The 20714-nt window shown below is 43.0% G+C and overlaps 1 protein-coding gene across 1 annotated transcript in view; it reads right to left on the bottom strand.

Annotated features, from left to right (window-relative positions):
- LOC137346826 (protein FAM184A-like) overlaps positions 1-20714 on the bottom strand; it is a 271944-nt gene that overhangs the window by 50826 nt on the left and 200404 nt on the right. Inside the window, exons 4-8 of the mRNA XM_068010777.1 lie at positions 15830-15993; positions 8330-8536; positions 4228-4338; positions 3827-3967; positions 553-674 (exon numbers count right to left, since the gene is read on the bottom strand). Coding sequence (XP_067866878.1) covers positions 553-674; positions 3827-3967; positions 4228-4338; positions 8330-8536; positions 15830-15993 — 745 coding nt within the window. The remainder of the gene's footprint in view (positions 1-552; positions 675-3826; positions 3968-4227; positions 4339-8329; positions 8537-15829; positions 15994-20714) is intronic.

The following is a 20714-nucleotide window of genomic DNA, read 5'->3' as shown; positions in this document are numbered from 1 at the left end:
CATTTATTTAAAAAAGTTACATAAAGTTTGAATTTGATGGCAGCATGCAGTAGAGTCTTTTTGCTATTCATTTAGTTTTTGGAATTAAAATTAAAACTTACTTGGTGCCTATCTGTGCGGGAAAAAACATATAAGAAGTTTTTGCTTGCAGTATTTTTTTCATTACTTTATTGACTTTATCTCTTTAATATTATGAATGATATTCTGAATCACTGTCTACACTTACAAAAACAAGGTGCATCAGAATGCATTTAACATAGCACTGCAGTCATATTTTCCCTGAAATTCCTAGCCCACTACTGCACCACTGGAAGTATATTATCAATAGTCAAGAAAATGAGCTTCATAAAGCTGTACACTCTGAAAAAGATATTAAAACTTTTAACCCAGTAATATATTCAGAATTGATTACAAATCTGAACCGATTATAAAAGCAACTACACTTTGAAGTTAAGCTTCTGAGGTGATGATACAGATAAAAGCTTCATAGCTGACTATAATAAATATATTTTAGGGGAAGAGAAGTGCCACTTTTTGCAGAGTGTAACGTACCGTACTTTTTCTTTCCATTTTGTCTCTATCTGTTGTGACAGTTGATCTCTCATTTTATGCTGTTCTTTTTGTAAGGATGAAACCAAAGCTTCATGCTGTTCCTTCTGCCTTTTCAGTTTCTCCTGACATGACAATCAAAAGAGTGAAATGCACATCTGATTTGCCATTATCACACAAGGGGTCATTATTTATTAGTTGTAATCATGTAAAGAGTATTTTTAGAACCGATTCAGAGTTAAGGACGAGTCTACAATTTCATTGCTGAACGTTCCTGGGTATTTATAGAGGAAGGAGTAAAGTGGAAAGATGGAAATTAACTTTCAACATGGAAAACTAAAAGACAAATAAACAAATGAATATAAATAGCTCCTCCAATAGCTGAATATTTGATGTACCTTGCTTCTACTGCTAGTATTTGAATAGGAGAAATGATAGTGGAGTCTTAAATTCCTCACTCAATAAAGTCCTGGTTGATGGTAGCTTTCCAGACATTTTTCCCAACTCATGTCAGAGTTACAGTGGGAGTCTGATGAAGCGCATTTTTAATGGGTTTATCTACCTATCCTCATATTTTCAGAATATTATGTATTTGAATCCTTGGTCTCTCTACTCATCCATCCCTTTAGTGTCTTTTTTTTTGTTGAAAACCCCACTAATAAATTTGTGGGAATATGAGACTTTGAAATGCCCAATTTCCAAGAACACAATTTTGTTAAGGGGTCATTAGTTAATAAAAAAAATCAGGCATTCACAGATATTTTGCTAAAATATGAATTTCAGTCTGACATTGAACAATAGAAGTCCACACAAAAAATGGGCCATTCGGCCTATTGTGACTGTGTCAGCTGTTTGCTAGAGCAAACAAAAACTAATCCCACTGCCCCATGCTCTCCGCTCTCCACTTCCCCATAGGGTCTACTTCCGACTTCCAGGAGGCTGGTGTTCTTCTTTTCCCTTGCCTCTACATCTTCCATCAATGCTGAGTTCTTGTGAAGCTGCGACTACAGGAGCTTCCTGTGTATGGAATCCCTGCTCCTGGTTCTATCCATCTACATCAATGGCCTTGTTTGCTTCAGGTGACAAAAACTCCCATGTAAATCTGCCACTGTGCGTCGGTGGTGGAGGGTGTGATTGTTTAAGGTGGTGGATGGGGTGCTGATCAAGCGAGATGTTTTGACCCGGATGGTGTCGAGCTTCCTGTGTGTTCTTGGAGCTGCACTCATCCAGGCAAATGGAGAGTATTCCATCACACTCCTGACTTGTGCCTTGTAGATGATGAACAGGCTTTGGGAAGTCAGGAGGTGGTGTTACTTGCTGTAGAATTCCCAGTCTCTGAATTCATTACAGCTGGTCCAAACATGGACAAAAGAGCTGAACTATAGAGGTGAGGTGAGAGTGACTGCCCTTGACATCAAGGCAGCATCTGACCAAGTATGACATCAAGGAGCCCTAGCAAAACTGGAATCAATCAGTATCAGGGGGAAAACTCTCCACTGGTTGGAGTCATGCCTCGCATGGAGGCTAATCATCTCAGCTCCAGGACATTGATGCATGAGTTCCTCAAGGTAGTGTCCTAGGCCCAACCATCTTCAGCTGCTTCATCAATGACCTTCCCTCTATCATAAGGTCAGAAGTGGGGATATTCGCTGATGATTGCACAGTGTTCAGCACCATTCGCAACTTCTTGGATACTGAAGCAGCCCATGCGGCATGCAGCAAGACCTGGACAACATTCAGACTTGGGCTGATAAGTGGCAAGTAACATTCGTGTCACACAAGTGCCAGGCAATGACCACCTCCCCTTGACATTCAATGACATTCCCTCCACCATTGTGCACAGTGCCTACAAGATGCACTGCAACAACTAAGCAAGGCTCCTTAGACAGCACCTTCCAATCCCCTGACTTCTACCACCTAGAAGAACAAGAGCAGTAGATGCATGGGAGCACCACTACCTGCAAGTTCCCCTCCAAGTCACACACCATACTGACTTGGAAATATATCACCGTTCCTTCGTTGTCGCTGGGTCAAATTCCTAGAACTCCCTTCCGAACAGCACTGTAGGCCATATGGACTGTAGTGGTTCAAGAAGACAACTCACCAGCACCTTCTTCAAGGCAATTAAGGATGGACAATAAATGATGGCCTTGCCAGTGACGCTCACATCCCAAGATTGAATTTTTTAAAAACTGGATCCCTCTATTGTTATTCATGCTTCTAACTTTCAATTTTGTTTTGGATGCTTTGTGCATTAACCTATATACCATTCAATCCTGACTCCAATGTTTTAAAGTGTTAACCCTCATTCTTTTTACAAGTTATCTCTTTTATTTTGTGTTATCTTTTCACCCTTCTGTAACAGTGTTTTATCTCTTTTTTTCCCTTTCACTTCTGGTAATATTTTTGCACTTTTATTTCAGCTAAACCTTCTGCTTTATTAATCTGGTTCTTCTTCTCTACTCTCAAGCCTGGACTTTCTCTAGTGCCCTGGCTTATTCATTCAAATCCTACCCAATACTTTATTTACCCTCTCTGCAAGGATATTGGTGCCACTTCAATTCAGGTGAAGACTGTCCCTTTGCTGCAACCTTTCCCTGTCCCAGAACTAACGAATTCAGCCAAGAATATCAATCTTTACTCATTCACCAAGCAGCATTTCATTTCCAGTTACAAGGGCTACAAGCAAACAATCATGTGCATATGTGATGGAATTTCTGTCAATGATTATACAAAGATAACTTGCTACAGGTATAGTTGAGCTTCAAAGTTAGAATTATTTATGGTCCTTACAGGTTGATAAATGCCTATAGATATTAACTAGCATAATACCCATCGCTCTGCTGACTGGGATAAGGAATAAGAGGCAAACTGAAAAATTCAAAATATATCAGAAATGGCCAATTTGCCTTTGGAAATAGGATTGGAAGCAATCTGCAAAGCAATTAATTAATTAATTCAGTTTACCTAAACACATTTAAACTTTCTATAAGTCTGCTAGTGACCTCCTATTTGACATGAAACCTAGGTTGGTATTTGTCTTTGTTCCAAATGCCAGATTTAACATCAATCCAATATAAGGATCTATGTTTTAAAAAGACAGCTTATTCCAACTGAATGAATGTAAATATTGATTGAGTTACAAATATGAGCATGATTTTAAAACATTTGTTTTGAAGCCACAATAATTTTTATTGTTGCCCTCTCCGCATTCCAATAAATAACCAATTTAGTTAAATGATTGTTTCTTTTGATCGCTTTCTCATGCATGTCCCACCTGCAACTCTGATATCTGGTTGAATGCCTGTTCTGGCTCCTGCAGTAATCTCTTGTGACTATCTTTCAAGTGTGTAGAATAGGAGTCACCTTGCTCTGTGCCCTTATTGCATTGCTTCATTAGGCTTTCCATCCTGGAAATCTAGAAAGACAATCAATGCTGAGTAAGCAACATTAGATTCTCTCCCCCACCACCACCCCCCCTCCCCTTCACTTGCTTAAAACCTAATTCTTTTCTAACCTTTCCCAGTTCTGATGAAAGGTCACAGACCTGAAACAGTAACTTTGTTTCTCTCTCCACAGATGCTGCCAGACCTGCTGAGTTTTTCCAGCACTTTTTGTTTTTGTATTAGATTAAGTTGATCCTCACCTACAATAATATATAACTCTATTGGTGCTCACCTGCTGCAGAGAGTCCTGAAGTTTATTGTATAGCTCCTCCTTTTCTTTTTCTAGCTGTCGTCTTTCATTCTCGACTTTGATGTTAATTTCATCTAATTGATTTTGTAGTTCCTGCAATAGAGATGTTAGTTATTGAAGAAAGACCTTACATTGTCATTTCATTGAATTAGATTTATCTGAAAGTACTGCTAAGCTAACCGTCCAAAAATAATGTTTTATCGCAGTAACTGCAGCAGACGCAATTGCCCACAGCTATGTTTACACTCCTTGAATATAATGCTGTATTAGCTTCCAAGCACAGATGTCCTCTGCAATAAGTTTCATATTTTTTGTTGCTGGATTCACCATAAAACGAGTTGACATAAGGTGACCCAGTAGTTCAAGTGGTAGGAGCATTAATAACCCAATGAAATTCATGAATTTGACTCCCAGTGCTTCCTGCCTAATTCACTCCGATTCGCTTAGTTGTGTTAATTCTCAAATGGGCCATTAGATGGGGCAGCACAAAGAAGCAAAGTACTAAATTTTAGGAAGGAAGAACTAATAACAATTTGTCCTGCTACTCAGCACCAACAATATAGCTCAGCTCCAATCTCTGAACAGCACTGCTCTGCACTGCACTCGCGCATCATTTCCATTTCCCACATTAGTCAATCCTGGGAACAGACGAACGCACAAGGTTGAAAAATATTACTGCGGTCCATCCGGCCAGTGGAGGCCTCTCTGAGTTTTTTTTTTATTCGTTTCATGGGACGTGGGCATCGCTGGCTAGGCCAGCATTTATTGCCCATGAGAAGGTGGTGGTGATCTGCCTTCATGAACTGCTGCAGTCCATGTGGGGTAGGTACACACACAGTGCCGTTAGGAAGGGAGTTCCAGGATTTTGACACAGAAATAGCTCCAAGTCAGGATGGTGTGTGACTTGGAGGGGAACTTGCAGGTGGTGGTGTTCCCATGGATTTGCTGCCCTTGTCCTTCTAGTTGGTAGAGGTCACGGGTTTGGAAGGTGCTGCCTGAGTAGCCTTGGTGCATTGCTGCAGTGCATCTTGTAGATGGTACACACTGCTGCCACTGTGTGTTGATGGTGGAGGGAGTGAATGTTTGTGGATGGGGTGCCAATCAAGCGGGCTGCTTTGTCCTGGATGGTGTTGAGGTTCTTGAGTGTTGTTGGAGCTGCACCCATCCAGGCAAGTGGAGAGTATTCCATCACACTCCTGACTTGTGCCTTGTAGATGGTGGACAGGCTTTGGGAAGTCAGGAGGTGAGTTACTCGCCGCAGGATTCCTAGCCTCTGACCTGCTCTTGTAGCCACAGTATTTATATGGCTACTCCAGTTCAGTTTCTGATCAATAGTAACCCCAAGGATGTTGATAGTGGGGGATTCAGCGATGGTAATGCCATTGAATGTCAAGGGGGGATGGTTAGATTCTTATTGGAGATGGTCATTGTCTCCCACTTGTGTGGTGTGAATGTTACTTGCCGCTTATCAGCCCAAGCCTGGATATTGTCCAAGTCTTGTTGCATTTCTACATGGACTGCTTCAATATCTGAGGAGTCGCGAATGATGCGGAACATGGTGTAATCATCAGCGAACATCCCCACTTCTGACCTTAGGATTGAAGGAAGGTCATTGATGAAGCAGCTGAAGATGGTTGGGCCTAGGACACTACCCTGAGGAATAGCTGCAATGATGTCATGGAGCTGAGATGATTGACCTCCAACAAGTACAACCGTCTTCCTTTGCGCTAGGTACGATTCCAACCAGCAGAGAGTTTTCCCCCTGATTCCCATTGACTCCAGTTTTGCTAGGGCTCCTTGATGCCATACTCAGTCAAATGCTGCCTTGGTGTCAAGGGCAGTCACTCTCACCTCACCTCTTGAGTTCAGCTCTTTTACCCATGTTTGAACCAAGGCTGTAATGAGGTCAGGAGCTGAGTGGCCCTGGCAGAACCCAAACTGAGCATCACTGAACAGGTTATTGCTAAGCAAATGCCACTTGATAGCACTGTCAATTACACCTTTCATCACTTTACTGATGATCGAGAGTAGACTGATGGGGCCGTAATTGAATGGGTTGGATTTGTCCTGCTTTTTGTGTACAGGACATACCTGGGCAATTTTCCACATTGCCGGGTGGATGCCAGTGTTGTAGCTGTACTGGAACAGCTTGGCTAGGGGCGCGGCAAGTTCTGGAGCTAAGGTCTTCAGTACAATTGCTGGAATGATGTCAGGGCCCGTAGCCTTTGCAGTATCCAGTGTCTTCAGTCATTTCTTGATATCATGTGGAGTGAATCAAATTGGATTAAGACTGGCATCTGTGATGCTGGGGACTTCAGGAGGAGGCTGAGATGGATCATCCACTCGGCACTTCTGGCTGAAGAATTCTGCAAATGCTTCAGCCTTATCTTTTGCACTGATATGCTGGGATCCCCCATCATTGAGGATGGGGATACTTGTGGAGCCATCTCCTCCTGTTAGTTGTTTAATTGTCCACCACAACTCACAACTGGATGTGGCAGGACTGCAGAGCTTAGATCTGATCCGTTGGTTGTGGGATCGTTTAGCTCTGTCTATCACATGCTGCTTACGCTGTTTGGCATGCAAGTAGTCCTGGGTTGTAGCTTCACCAGGTTGACATCTTATTTTGAGGTATGCCTGGTGCTGCTCCTGGCATGCCCTCCTGCACTCTTCATTGAAGCAGGGTTGATCCCCCAGCTTGATAGTAATGGTAGAGCAGGGGATATGCCAGGTCATGAGGTTACAGATTGTGGTTGAATACAATTCTGCTGCTGCTGATGGTCCACAGTGCCTCATGGAGGCCCAGTTTTGCATTGCTAGATTTGTTCTAAATCTATCCCATTTAGCACAGTGGTACTGCCACACAACATAGTAGAGTGTATCCTCAATGTGAAGATGGGACTTCGTTTCCACAAGGACTGTGCAGTGGTCACTCCTACCAATCCTGTCATGGACAGATGCATCTGCGGCAGGCAGATTGGTGAGGACGAGGTCAAGTATGTTTTTCCCTCTTGTTGGTTCCCTCACCACCTGCCACAGACCCAATCTACCAGCTATGTCCTTTAGGACTCAGCCAGCAGTGGTGCTACTGAGTCAGTCTTGGTGATGGACATTGAAGTCCCCCACCCAGAGTACATTCTATGCCCTTGCCACCCTCAGTGCTTCCTCCAAGTGTTGTTCAACATGGAGAAGTACTGACTCATTAGCTGAGGGAGGGCGGTAGGTGGTAATCAGCAGGAGGTTTCCTTGCCCATGTTTGACCTGATGCCATGAGACTTCATGGGGTCCAGAGTCGATGTTGAGAACTCCCAGGGCAACTCCCTCCTGACTGTATACCACTGTGCCATTGCCTCTGCTGGGTCTGTCCTGCTGGTGGGACAGGACATACCCAAGGATGGTGATGGTTGTGTCTGGGGAATTGTAAGGTATGATTCGGTGAGTATGACTATGTCAGGCTCTCCCAACTTTGGCACAAGCCCCCTGATGTTAGTAAGGAGACTTTGCAGGGTCGACAGGGCTGGGTTTGCCATTGTCGTTTCCGGTGGCTAGGTTGATGCCGGGTGGTCCGTCTGGTTGACCTTCCGTAAAGGACAGTAGTGAACGAGGTGGGTTTTTACAACAATCGACACTGGTTTCATGGCTATCATTAGATTAGCTTTTTAATTCCAGATTTTTTTTTATTAATTGAATTCAAATTCCATCTTCTGCCATGGTAGGATTCAAACCCATGTCCCCTGAGGAATACCCTGGGTCTCTGGGTTATTAGTCCAGTGACAATAGCACTACACCACCACCTCCCCCTCAACTAACAATTTATGACTAATTTCTCTAGGCGGCCTTACATTGGGAAAGTAACTGGAGCAAACTTTGCATTCAGGATTTGTCTGGACAAAAGAATACTTTCTTACTACTAGTCTGGAGGAGGGCAGTGTTGGAATTCAAAACCTGGTTCCAAGGTGTTTTAAATCTTGGCGCCATTCATTCTTACCTTCGTAAATATTCTTTATAAATATACATCACTTAAAGGTTAATAAGACAGATTCAATACAGTCTGGCCAAGAAAAAGCTCAGATATAGCATGCACCTTTTGCAGTCTTTTTCTTTCTAATTCCATTGAGGTTTGTACTGCCTTGATTTCAGTGGTGTGTTTCTTTACCAGCTCCTCCAATCCTTTCATCAGCTGTTCCTTCAGGCGATGCTTCTCCTCTTCAGCCACTCGCTTCAGTTTCTTTAGTTCCTCTTCGTGCCTTTTGTGATACTCTTCTTTTTCACGAGTAAGAGTCTCAATAATCTATAAGGCAAAGGAATTCTTCTGCTTCAGCAATGGCATAAATTATACTTCAAAATGAGTAAATGTAATATTGGAATATAGTACCAACAAGCCACAAACGACTTATTTAATAAACAACAATAATTTGCATTTACATAGTGCTTTTAATATAGTAAAACATCCCAAGGTGCTTCATAGCAGCGATTATCAAACAAAATTTGACACCAAGCCATATCAATGAGATATTAAGACAGGCTGCAACACTAACAATGTTGTTAACACAGAATGCAAAATATATTTCAATAAAAACTATTTCACTACAGGGAGTACCGTGAGTAACTGCACTGAAGATACAACGAACTGTGAAAAATTAGTCACAAAGCTGGCCTCTCCCAGTCTGGTACAGTGGCAAGCTCCTGGGAATGTTTGCTTCAAATGAATTCAGAACTTGATATGCAGAAAGGATCATCATGCTAGGCCAACATAGGACTAGGATGTGCCCATCCACCAGTTATAGGATTCCCAACCCTCTCCTTTTGGGCAGGAGTCTACGCGTGATCGAATGGAGCTACCCTGTATGTACAGTTCACACATGCGCAGTGCCCTGGCTGTAATGTCCTGCAACCGAACTGAATTGTCTGAGCCCTGCTGGTGTCCCAGTTATTTGGAAGGTATCACTTCATTGTGAGGGTAATGGCATTAGGGCCAAAGAAATTCACCTGCAAACTCAGAGTCCTGAGCAATCTACTGGGAGAGGGAAAGAGAGAGAGAGAGAGAGAAGCACAATTGAGGTGGAAGAAAGAAACACAAACTGTGGAGGGCGAGGGAAACACAAATTGAGGGAGGGAGATTTCATGTCGGCCTGTGACGTGCACTGTTGTTTAATGTGTTTTGTTCCAGGCAGCTTTAGTGCTTCTCTCTGAGGACTGAGAGTCACCTCCTGAAACTGGGCTTCAGCAGTCGTGCGTGAAAGTCAGTGAATTGAATTAGGTTTGGCTTGGTTTTATTTATTATTTTTAAAACTTGCTGTTTTTTGTAAAAGGTCATAAAATTGTATGAAACTTTATGTAGAAGTTACTTATATTGATCCAAAAGTAAAATACTGCAGATGCTGAAATTGGAAATGAAAACAGAAAATGCTGGAAATACTCAGCAGATCTGGCAGCATCTGTGGAGTGAGAAACAGAGTTAACGTTTCACGTCTGTGCCCTTTCATGAAGGGTCATTGACCTGAAACATTGGAATGAATTTTATAGGCCCCCCTGGGGTTGCGAAATTGCATAGGATGGCGGTGGGTGGGGTGGGGGGGGGGGGGGGGCGAATGCCCACTGCCTTCCAATTTAGTCCGGTGTGGGGACAGCTTTCCCACCTGAGGCCAGCTGAGGCCCTTAAGTGGCTGATTAATGGCCATTTAAGGGCCTCTTCTTGCCTCCACCTCAATTTAATGAAAGGTGGAGGGGCCCGCCGCCACAAGGAGATTCAGGTAAAACTAGGTGGCCTCCTAACAGGGTCAGGGGGTCTCTCCTTTGGGCACAATTCAGGCCTCCCCACCTCCGCCCCGGCAGCAATGGCCATTCCCCCAAGAAGACAACACCCCCACCCTCACTAACACCACTACCCCCACCCTGTCACTCGGGCCTGCCAGAATGGCCACAGCGACCCCAACACCACTTATCTCTCCTGGGGTCTCTGGACTCTTCTCCTCTGCAGGACCTCCTGTAGTACTGACAGTGGCCGCCCCTCCCGGTGGCACTGCCAGTACTGCAGAGCTGTTTACCCTCCGATTGGTTGGCAACTCTGGAGACAGGAGCTTGCCCTTTAATTGGGGCAGTTAATTGGCTGTCCGCCGTTAAATAGCACAGGGGGTCCAATGGAGAGCTGAGGCAGGGTCTCTCCCCACCTTCCCTGCTGCCACCGGGACCCCTGTCGCCAGAATAAAATGAGGCCCATTAACTTTGTTTCTCTCTCCACAGATGCTGCCAGAACTGCTGAATATTTCCAGCATTTTTTGTTACTAATACTTATATTGATGATGTTTTTGTCAAATCAGTGGAATTCATGCTTCTCATTCAGGTTGATACCACATAAAAGCAATTTTTATTTAAACATTACTTATCCTTAAATCTTTCTATTCTTTTGTGTTCTTTCTTTGATTTATAAATTCTGTTATTCATCTTACTATAAAAAAGTCAAATATTTTGTTCAGGGCTTGGCGGTACTTGGACATTCAACTAAGATAAATGCAACAACATTTGCAAACTGTGGGCAAATGTCAGATGTTTGAATGCCATGTGATCAAATGTCACATGATCAAATCTCCAGGAATTTGTCAAACCAGAGTTGACAACCCTAACTAGTTAAGTAACTATGTGGAAACACTGGAGGACTTGTGGCCTGAAAACCAACCTCCTGCCTACTTCTGGTCATGCTCATGCATTCAGTCAATCTGCAGCAAGGTCCAAGTAACCACAAAGATGATGACTAGCTGTGCGATTCCAGCAGACCAAGTTCACACCTACTGGGCTTCCTCAATTGAAATTAAGGGCCATCTGCAGTGCCCATGCTACTACCACTCTCATGGCCAGCTGCAAAAGGATACACACCTCCTCACTCTAATCCCAAAACATACGTGGGTGAGATTCCTCTGGGTCATATTGCATGATGTTCAGCCTCCATATGGAATTGGGGAAGCAACAATGTGGGATCCCTTTTCTGGAAGTACAAATGACACAAGCACCCACCTATGCCAAAACCATTCAGGTGGTGAACTAGCTCAGCAGTATTGACTTACCTTTAACCACTCAAGACAGTGATCCAGTCCAATGGGATCACTATTTAGGCAGAGCCCCAACTTCTCCCACTCCTCAGCCCTTCAGAACAAACAAAATAGCTCAGCCTTCAAATCCCCTGTGTTTTCAGTGCAGGCACAACCATACCGAGGAGTATAATGTATTAATGTACTCCTGCTGTAAACACCACACATGTATATGTAAAATGGTTTCACAGAAATATTAAGTTGTACATAAACACCAACAATTTCTGTTTTTGAAAAATGCAAATACATAGGTTTTGACCTCCCAGGAAGAAGTAGAAGTTATGAGTGACTGAAACCTCAGACTGAAACCTGGTTGAAATAATGATTGGGGAGTTATCTTATTGTAAATTCGTTCATGGGATGAGGGCATTGCTGACAAGGCCAGCATTTATTGCCCATCCCTAATTGCCCTTGAGAAGGTGGTGGTGAGCCGCCTTCTAGAACTGCTGCAGTCCATGTGAACTTAGTCGTACAACGCTGTTAGGGAGGGAGTTTCAGGATTTTGACAATGACAATGAAGGAATGGCGATATATTTCCAAACCAGGATGGTTGTGACTTGAAGGGAAAATTGCAGATAGTGGTGTTCCCATGCACCTGCTACCCTGTCCTAGATGGGGGAGGTTGGGGGGTAGGAAGGTGCTGTTGAACGAGGCTTGGTGAGTTGCTGCAGAGCATCTTGTAGATGGTACACACTGCTGCCACTGTGCGTTGGTGGTGGAGGGAGTGAAAGTTTAAGATAATGGATGGGGTGTTAATCAAACAGGTTCTTTTGCTATGGATGGTGTTCAGTTTCTTGTGTGTTGGAGCTGCACTCATGCAGGCAAGTGGGGAGTGTTCATCACACTTCTGACTTGTCTCTTGTCGATGATAGAAAGACTTTGGGGAGTCAGGAGGTGAGTCACTTGCCGCAGAATGTCCAACCTCTGATCGGCTCTTACATAGAAATTTAGAATATTTACAGCACAGAAGAAGGCCATTCAGCCCATAGTGTCCATGGCAGCCAAAACAAGATCAATCCAGCCTAATCCCACTTTCCAGCTCTTGGTCTGTAGCCCTGTAGGTTATGGCACTCCAAGTACTTTTTAAATGCAATAAAAGTTTCTGCCTCAGCCCACCCTTTCAGGCAGTGAGTTCCAAACTCCCACCACCCTCTGGGTGAAAACATTTATCCTCAACACCCCTCAAATCCTTCTGTCCATTACTTAAGTCTATACCCCCTGGTTATTGACCTCTCAGCCAAGGGCAATAGGTTATTCGTATCCACTCTATCCATCTTCATCCCTTCATAATTTTCTACATCTCAATTAAATCTCCCCTCAGCTTCTTCTATTCCAAACCAAGCAACTCCGGCCTATCCAATCTTTCTGCATAGCTATAATTCTCCATTCCTGGCAACATCCTCATAAATCTCCTCTGTACCCTTTCTAGTATGATCACATTCTTCCTGTAATGCAGTGACCAGAACTGTACGCAGTAATCTAGGTGTGCCCTAACTGGTGTTTTATACAGTTCTAGCATAAACTCCCTGCTCTCATATTCTATGCTTCAGCTAATAAAGGAAAGTATCCTGTATGTTGTCTTAAACATCTTATCTACCTATCCTGCTACCTTCAGGAATCTGTGGACCTGCACTCCATGGTCCCTCAGTTCCTCTACACTTCTCAGTATTCTACCATTTATTGTGTATCTCCTTGCCTTATTTGCCCTCCCAAACGCATTACCTCACACTTTTCCAGATTGAACTCCATTAGCCACTTTTCTGTCCAACTGGCCAGTCCATTGATAACTTCCTGCAGTCTACAGCTTTCTTCCTCACTATCACCCAAACAAGCAATATTTGTATCTGCAAACTTCTTAAACATGCCCCCTACATTTAAGTCTAAATCATTGATACATAACACGAAAAGCAAGGGACCCAGTACTGAGTACCGTGAAACCCCAATGGAAACAGCTTTCTAGTCACAAAACACCCATCAACAACTACCCTTTGCTTCCTGCCACTGAACTAATTTTGGATCCAATTTTCCACTTTCCCTTGGATCCCATGGCCTCGTGCTTTTCTGACCAGTCTTCCACATGGGACCTTGTCAAAAGCCTTACTAAAATCTATGTAGACTACATCAAATGCGCTACCCTCATTGACCCTCCTTGTTACCTCCTCAAAAAATCCAATCACGTTAGTCAGACACGATCTTCCCTTAACAAATCCATACTGACTGTCCTTGATTAATCCGTGCCTTTCTAAATGATGATTTATACAGGCCCTCAGAATTTGTTCCAACCATTTTCCCACCACTGAGGTTCGGCAGACTGCCCTGTAATTACTCAGGCAATCCAAGGGGCAGGGGTCGGCGGGGTCGGGGGGGGTGGGGGGCGTCAATTGTATAGGGGTGGGTCTGATGGTGTGGGAGCTTGTGGGGATGGAAGGAAGCACTCCTGCTTCCTCTGGCCCACAAGAAGTGCTGTGAAGGCACCAAACCTTCTCCCCAAGGCTATCCCTGGCTCATGGTAGCAGCTGGATTTCTTGAGACCTGGGAAATCTAGCTAGCCAGATTTAAATCTGCAAAGCACATTAAATTCGAAGCTTCCAGCCTCAGTAACATATGAAAATGCCAAGCCCTGCTTGCCTCTTGTCCTGCCTCATTATAACTTGGAAATTGGCGGACTTGGAATTTTTGCCTATTTAACTCCCAACCCCCACCAAATTCCACCCGCTCACCTCTGTTAAAATTCCCCCAATAAGTCAGATGAATGCTAAATCTTTCGTAGTAATCATGGGAGATTTCAATCTTTCACATATGGAATGCACAATGGGAACAGCCAGTCTGTGAATGGGAACTTATTGAAATTGTGAGGGACTTATTTCTCAACAGCATGTTCAGGAATCCTCAAGGGGGAATGCAATATTGGATTTGGCTCTAATAAGTGAAGAGGGAACAATAAGCAAAGTAGAGGTTTGGGATCTAGTGACCATAATGTTCTGATATTCAAAGTGGAGGTGGACATGCAGGTAAAAAACAAAGTCAATTAAAAGGCTACAATTTTAACAGGTTGGTATTAAGGGTATGAAAGAATGCATGGGAATGGTAAAATGGGAAATGATACTGGAAGAAAAAGATATAGAAGGAAAGCAGAATAGTTTCAAAGTCATCATTTTAAGATGCAAAAGATATTTATCCGTGAAATGGGTCAACGACAGAAGAAAAGAATAAAACCAATTTGGCTAACTGACAGATTTGTGAAAGGCATGAGAGAGAAAGGGAAAACATACAAAATGTTTAAGCATTCAAGAAAAAAATAACGTAGGTAAATCTATGAAGATAGGCGAAGAATGCCAAGAAACTGATAAGGGCTGTAAATAGGGCTCAGGAGGAAAACATAGCTGGAAACAGAAGCAGAATGGTAAAGCATTCTTCAACTTTGTCAGAAGTGCAAAGGATGCAAAAAGAGGTTTGTTCACTAAAAAATGAGATTGGGGAAGTGGTGTCTGAAGAAGTATTTAACTGATATGTTTCAAAAGTGTTCACGAAGAAATGGTGAGAACATTTCCAGAATTGCGGGTGAGAGTTGAATATAGATTGAAAATTTTTTAAATCACACAAGAGGATACATTGTGGAGCTTGTTGGATCTGAATGCAGATAAGGCTTCTGACTCTGGCAACTTTTACCTGCTGAAGGAACTGGCTCAAATAATTACAAGTCCTCTTTTTTCAGATTTCACCAGATCCAGGCCAAATCCCAGAGGGTTGGAAATTAGAAAATGTGACTTCTATTTTCAAAGGAATGAATCATCAAATTATAGACCTATAAACTTTATCTTTACTATTGGGAAACTGATAATATTATAAGGAATATAAGGCTCTATTGTGAGGGGCATTACGTAGCTGAAAAAGTATGGCTTTAGGAGTGGAGGTAATGCTTACTTACTTTATTGGATTTCTTTGAGGAGATGACAGACCTAATAGATAGGGGGCAGATAGTGGTTGTTATCTGCTTGCATTTCATACATTCAGATCTTGTATGTTCTTTATGGAACTCATTTAAAGAGCCCTATAATAACATTTGTAGCAACACTGAGGTTATTTTTGAACTGTTTCTCTTTTTAAAAAATCTCTTTTCTATTTCTATTTACATCCTCAGGAGGCTTTGTACCATTTATTGGCACATCCACGATATTATTACAATGGCTTTCCCAATGGTACTTTACCTTCATTTACTTTTTTGAAGGAAGTAAACAAGGAGAAATGGAGATATAGCAAAGAGGTCAGGATGCGCTAGAAGCTACTCCTCATATCTGATGATTATTATTGTAATAATGCAGTGTGCTTCAGTATCACATTAAGAGGTAAATTCTGAAAAAGCTGCCCAATTCAGAAACCGCAGAAAGACTTGATGACAGAAGGGTTAACTAATGTACCAATCGGTTGCACATGTACACAGAAAATCTTTGGACATAGAAAAATTAAAGCAAAGCAGTTTTTTTTGGTCTGAATGATACCTGTGTCAGCTGCTGACTGTGTTCAGCCTCAGATTCTTTATTCCCCTGGTGTTGCTGCTGTTCCCATATTGTTAACTGTTGCTTTAGCTTTGACAAATGGTTCTTTAAGTCATCCACCTCTGTTAGAGCATTGTGCTCGGATATTGACAGATCCTTATTCTTGTCTAGATGTGAAAGTGATAGACAATACCATAACTGGATGATGTACAACAGGTCTGATCATCATATTAATGAGGAGTAAGTAGTAAATGAGAGTTCAAATGTGTAGCTCAAATATTAAATATGATCCACCTGTAATTATGGCTTACAGACCTGTGCTGTTTTCAAGTCTTTATTTTGAAGGTTATGACTTCAAGGAACAACAAAAAACAATTTTCTTAAGTACAAGAATCCAAAATCCAGTCACACTTTTGAAACATCAAACTAAATGTAGCCCGTATTGTCACCACTAGCACTAGTATAATATGCATAGTATCACTAGCATTACTGCCATCAACATGGATCTAACACTATTCAACAGCATACTTACCACAGTCATTAACGGCACAAAATTGCCACTCCACATTATTAGGGGAGGGTGGGAACAAAGATGTGATGTGGCACTGGCGATGAACATAGAATTTTAACAGCACAGAAGGAGGCCATTCAGCCCATCGTGTTTGCACCCGCTCTCTGAACGAGCAATTCACTTAGTGCCAGTCTGCTGCTTTCTCCCCATAACCCTGCACCTTCTTCCTTTTCATGTACCAGTCTAATTCCCTTTTGAATGCTTCAATTGAACCTGCCTTCACCACACTCTCAGGCAGTGCATTCCAGACCTTAACCACTCGCTGCGTGAAAATTTTTTTCCTCATGTTGCTTCTGCTTCTCTTACCCGTTACTTTAAATCGGTGCCCTCTCGTTCTCAATCCTTTCAGGAGTGGGAACAGTTTCTCTCTATCTACTATCTGATCTACGGGATCAGAGGTGAGCTGGCAAGATGGATACAGAACTGGCTCAGTCATAGAAGACAGAGGGTAACAGTGGATGGGTGTTTTACTGAATGGAGGGATGTGACTAGTAGTGTTCCGCAGGGATCAGTACTGGGACCTTTGCTGTTTGTAGTATATATAAATGATTTGGAGGAAAATGTAGCTGGTCTGATTAGTAAGTTTGCGGACGACACAAAGGTTGGTGGAGTTGCGGATAGTGTTGAGGGTCGTCAGAGGATACAGCAGGATATAGATCGGTTGGAGGCTTGGGCGGAGAAATGGCAGATGGAGTTTAATCCGGACAAATGTGAGGTGATGCATTTTGGAAGGTCTAATGCAGGTGGGAGGTATACAGTAAATGGCAGAACCCTTTGGAGTATTGACAGGCAGAGAGATCTGGGCGTACAGGTCCACAGGTCACTGAAAGTGGCAACGCAGGTGGATAAGGTAGTCAAGAAGGCATATGGCATGCTTGCCTTCATCGGTCGGGGCATCGAGTATAAAAATTGGCAAGTCATGTTGCAGCTGTTCAGAACCTTAGTTAGGCCACACTTAGAATATTGCATGCAATTCTGGTCGCCACACTACCAGAAGGACGTGGAGGCTTTGGAGAGGGTACAGAAGAGGTTTACCAGGATGTTGCCTGGTCTGGAGGGCATTAGCTATGAGGAGAGGTTGGAAAAACTCGGATTGTTTTCACTGGAAAGACGGAGGTGGAGGGGCGACATGATAGAGGTTTACAAAGTTATGAGCGGCAAGGACAGAGTGGATAGTCAGAAGCTTTTTCCCAGGGTGGAAGAGTCAGTTACTAGGGGACATAGGTTTAAGGTGCAAGGGGCAAAGTTTAGAGGGGATGTGCGAGGCAAGTATTTTTACACAGCGGGTGGTGAGTGCCTGGAACTTGCTGCCAGGGGAGGTGGTGGAAGCAGATACGATAGCAACGTTAAGAGACATCTTGACAAATACATGAATAGGAAGGGAATAGAGGGATATGGGCCCCGGAAGTGCAGAATGTGTTAGTTTAGGCAGGCATCAAGATCGGCGCAGGCTTGGAGGGCCGAATGGCCTGTTCCTGTGCTGTGCTGTTCTTTGTTCTTTGTACTCTGGCCAGACCCTTCATGATTTTGAATACCTCTATCAAATCACCTCTCAGCCTTCTCTTCTGCAAGGAAAACAGTCCCAACTTCTCAAATCAACTTCATAACTGAAGTTCCTCATCCCTGGAACCATTCTCGTGAATTTTTCTGCACTGTCTCCAATGCCTTCACATTGTGCAGCGCCGAGAACTGGATGCAATACTTCAGCTGAGATTGAACTAGTGTCTTATATAAGTTCAACATAACTTCCTTGTGCTTGTACTTTATGCCCCTGTTAATAAAGCGCATGATACTGTATGCTCTATTAACCGCTCTCTCAACCTGTCCTGCCACCTTCAATGAATTATGCACATATACACCCAGGCCCCTCTGCTCCTGCACCCCCTGATAGAATTGTACCCTTTATTTTATATTGTCTCTCCATGTTCTTCCTACAAAAATGAATTACTTCACATTTCTCTGCATTGAACTTCATCTGCCACCTATCCGCCCATTCCACCGATTTATCTATGTCCTTTTGCAGTTCTATACCATCCTCCTCACAATTCACAATACTTCCAAGTTTTGCATTATCCGTAAACTTTGAAATTATGCCCTAAACACCAAGGTCTAGGTCATTAACATATATCAGAAAAAGCAAGACTCCACTACAAACCTTCCTCCAGCTGAAAAACATCCATTAACCACTACTCTTTGTTTCCCGTCACTGAGCCAATTCTGTGTCCATCTTGCTATAGTCCCTTTTATTCCATGAGCTATAACTTTGCTCACAAGTCTGTTGTGTGGCACTGTATCAAATGCCTTTTGAAAGTCCATGTACACCACATCAACTGCATTGCCCTCATCAAATCTCTCTGTCATCTCCTCAACAAACTCTAGCAAGTTAGTTAAACCTGATTTTCCCTTAAGAAATACATGCTGGCTTTCTTTAATTAATCTGCATTTATCCATGTGACTATTAATTTTGTCCCAAATTATTCTTTCTAGAAGTTTCCTCACCACCGAAATTAAACTGACTGGCCTGTTGTTACTGGGCTTATCTTTACACCCTTTTTTGAACAAGGGTGTAACGTTTGCAATTCTCCAGTCCTCTGGCACCACCCCTAAGTCTAAGGAAGACTTAAAAATTATGGCCAGTGCCTCCGCGATTTCCACCCTCACTTCCCTCAGTATCCTTGGATGCATCTCATCTGGTCCTGGTGCCTTATCCACAGACAGCCTATCTAATACATCCTCCTTATCAATTTTAAACCCCTCTAGTGTCTGACTTACCTCCTCTTTCACCATTGCCTGTGTTGCATCAACCTTGGTAAAGACAGATGCAAAGTATTCATTTTAATACCTCAGATCCCCACCACTTGCTGTGTAAAAATGTTTGTCCTCATGTTACCATTGCTTCTTTTGCCAATCACCTTAAATTGGTGTTCTCTGGTTCTCGACCCTTCCACCAATGGGAACGGTTTCTCCCCATCTACTGTGTCTAGGCCCTTCACGATTTTGAACACCTCTATCAAATCTGCTCTCAACCTTCATAACTCTAAAGCAGAACGTCCCAACTTCGCCAATTTATCCACCTAATTGAAGTCCATCATCCCTAGAACCATTCTCATAAGCCTTTTGTGCACTCTCTCTGAAGCCTGCATATCTTTCCTAAAGTGTGCTGCCCAGAATTGGACACAATACTCCAGTTGAGACTGAAACAGTCTTTTATAAAGGTTCACCGTAACTTCCTTGCTTTTGCACTCTATGCCTCCATTTATAAAGCCAAGGATCCTGTACGCCTTCCTAACCACTTTCTCAATCTGTCCTGCCACCTTCAACAATTTTTGCACACATATTCCCAGGTGCCTCTGTTCCTAGACTCCCTTTAAAATTGTGTCCTTTCTTTTTTATTACCTCTCCCCATTCCTCCTACCAAAATGTATCACTTCACACTTCTCTGCATTAAATTTCATCTGCCACGAGTCCACCCATCCCACCAGCCTATGTTCACTTGAAGTCTATCACTATCCTCCTCGCTGTTCACAATATTTCTAGTTTTGTGTCATCTGCAAATTTTGAAATTATGCCCTGTACACCCAAGTCTAAGTCGTTAACATGGACCACGGAAAGCAGTAGTCCTAGTACCGGCTGCTGGGGAACCCCACAATATACCTTCTTCTTTTGGGCCTCCTTATCTCGAGAGACAATGGATACGCGCCTGGAGGTGGTCAGTGGTTTGTGAAGCCGCGCCTGGAGTGGCTATAAAGGCCAATTCTGGAGTGACAGGCTCTTCCACAGGTGCTGCAGAGAAATTTGTTTGTCGGGGCTGTTGCACAGTTGGCTCTCCCCTTGTGCCTCTGTCTTCTAAGTCTCTTTCCATCAGTCCGAAAAACAGCTGTTCACCACTACTCAGTTTCCTGTCATTCAATCAACTTCATATCCATGCTGCCACTGTCCCTTTCATTCCATCGGCTTCAACTTTGCTAGCAAGCCTATTATGTGGCACTTTATCAAATACTTTTTGGAAGTCCATGTACAATTTTGCATTGTTGGGTTTGTATTGGTAGCATTGTACGGCATTCTAGATAAAGTCTTAGACTCCGGTAAAGGTTAACTAACAACTCTTTATTACTATATACACTCTCAGCAAACCACCTAAGCTAGCATCCTTGGTGCTGCTATACCTTCTTCTCAAACCTATCTCATGTGACTGTTACATCATCGCTCGTACAGTGGGAGGGGTCTCTCTCACTGTCTTTGGTATTAATCTTTTACATCCTTATACTACATCTTCCCTCATGTCTTTATGCAACATTTTCCCAAACATATGTACAT

This window comes from Heterodontus francisci, chromosome 1, assembly GCF_036365525.1.
Source record: "Heterodontus francisci isolate sHetFra1 chromosome 1, sHetFra1.hap1, whole genome shotgun sequence".
NCBI classification, from domain to species: Eukaryota; Metazoa; Chordata; class Chondrichthyes; order Heterodontiformes; family Heterodontidae; genus Heterodontus; species Heterodontus francisci.
Note: the sequence above shows the minus strand (reverse complement) of the source record. Positions and strands in the feature narration are given on the sequence as shown.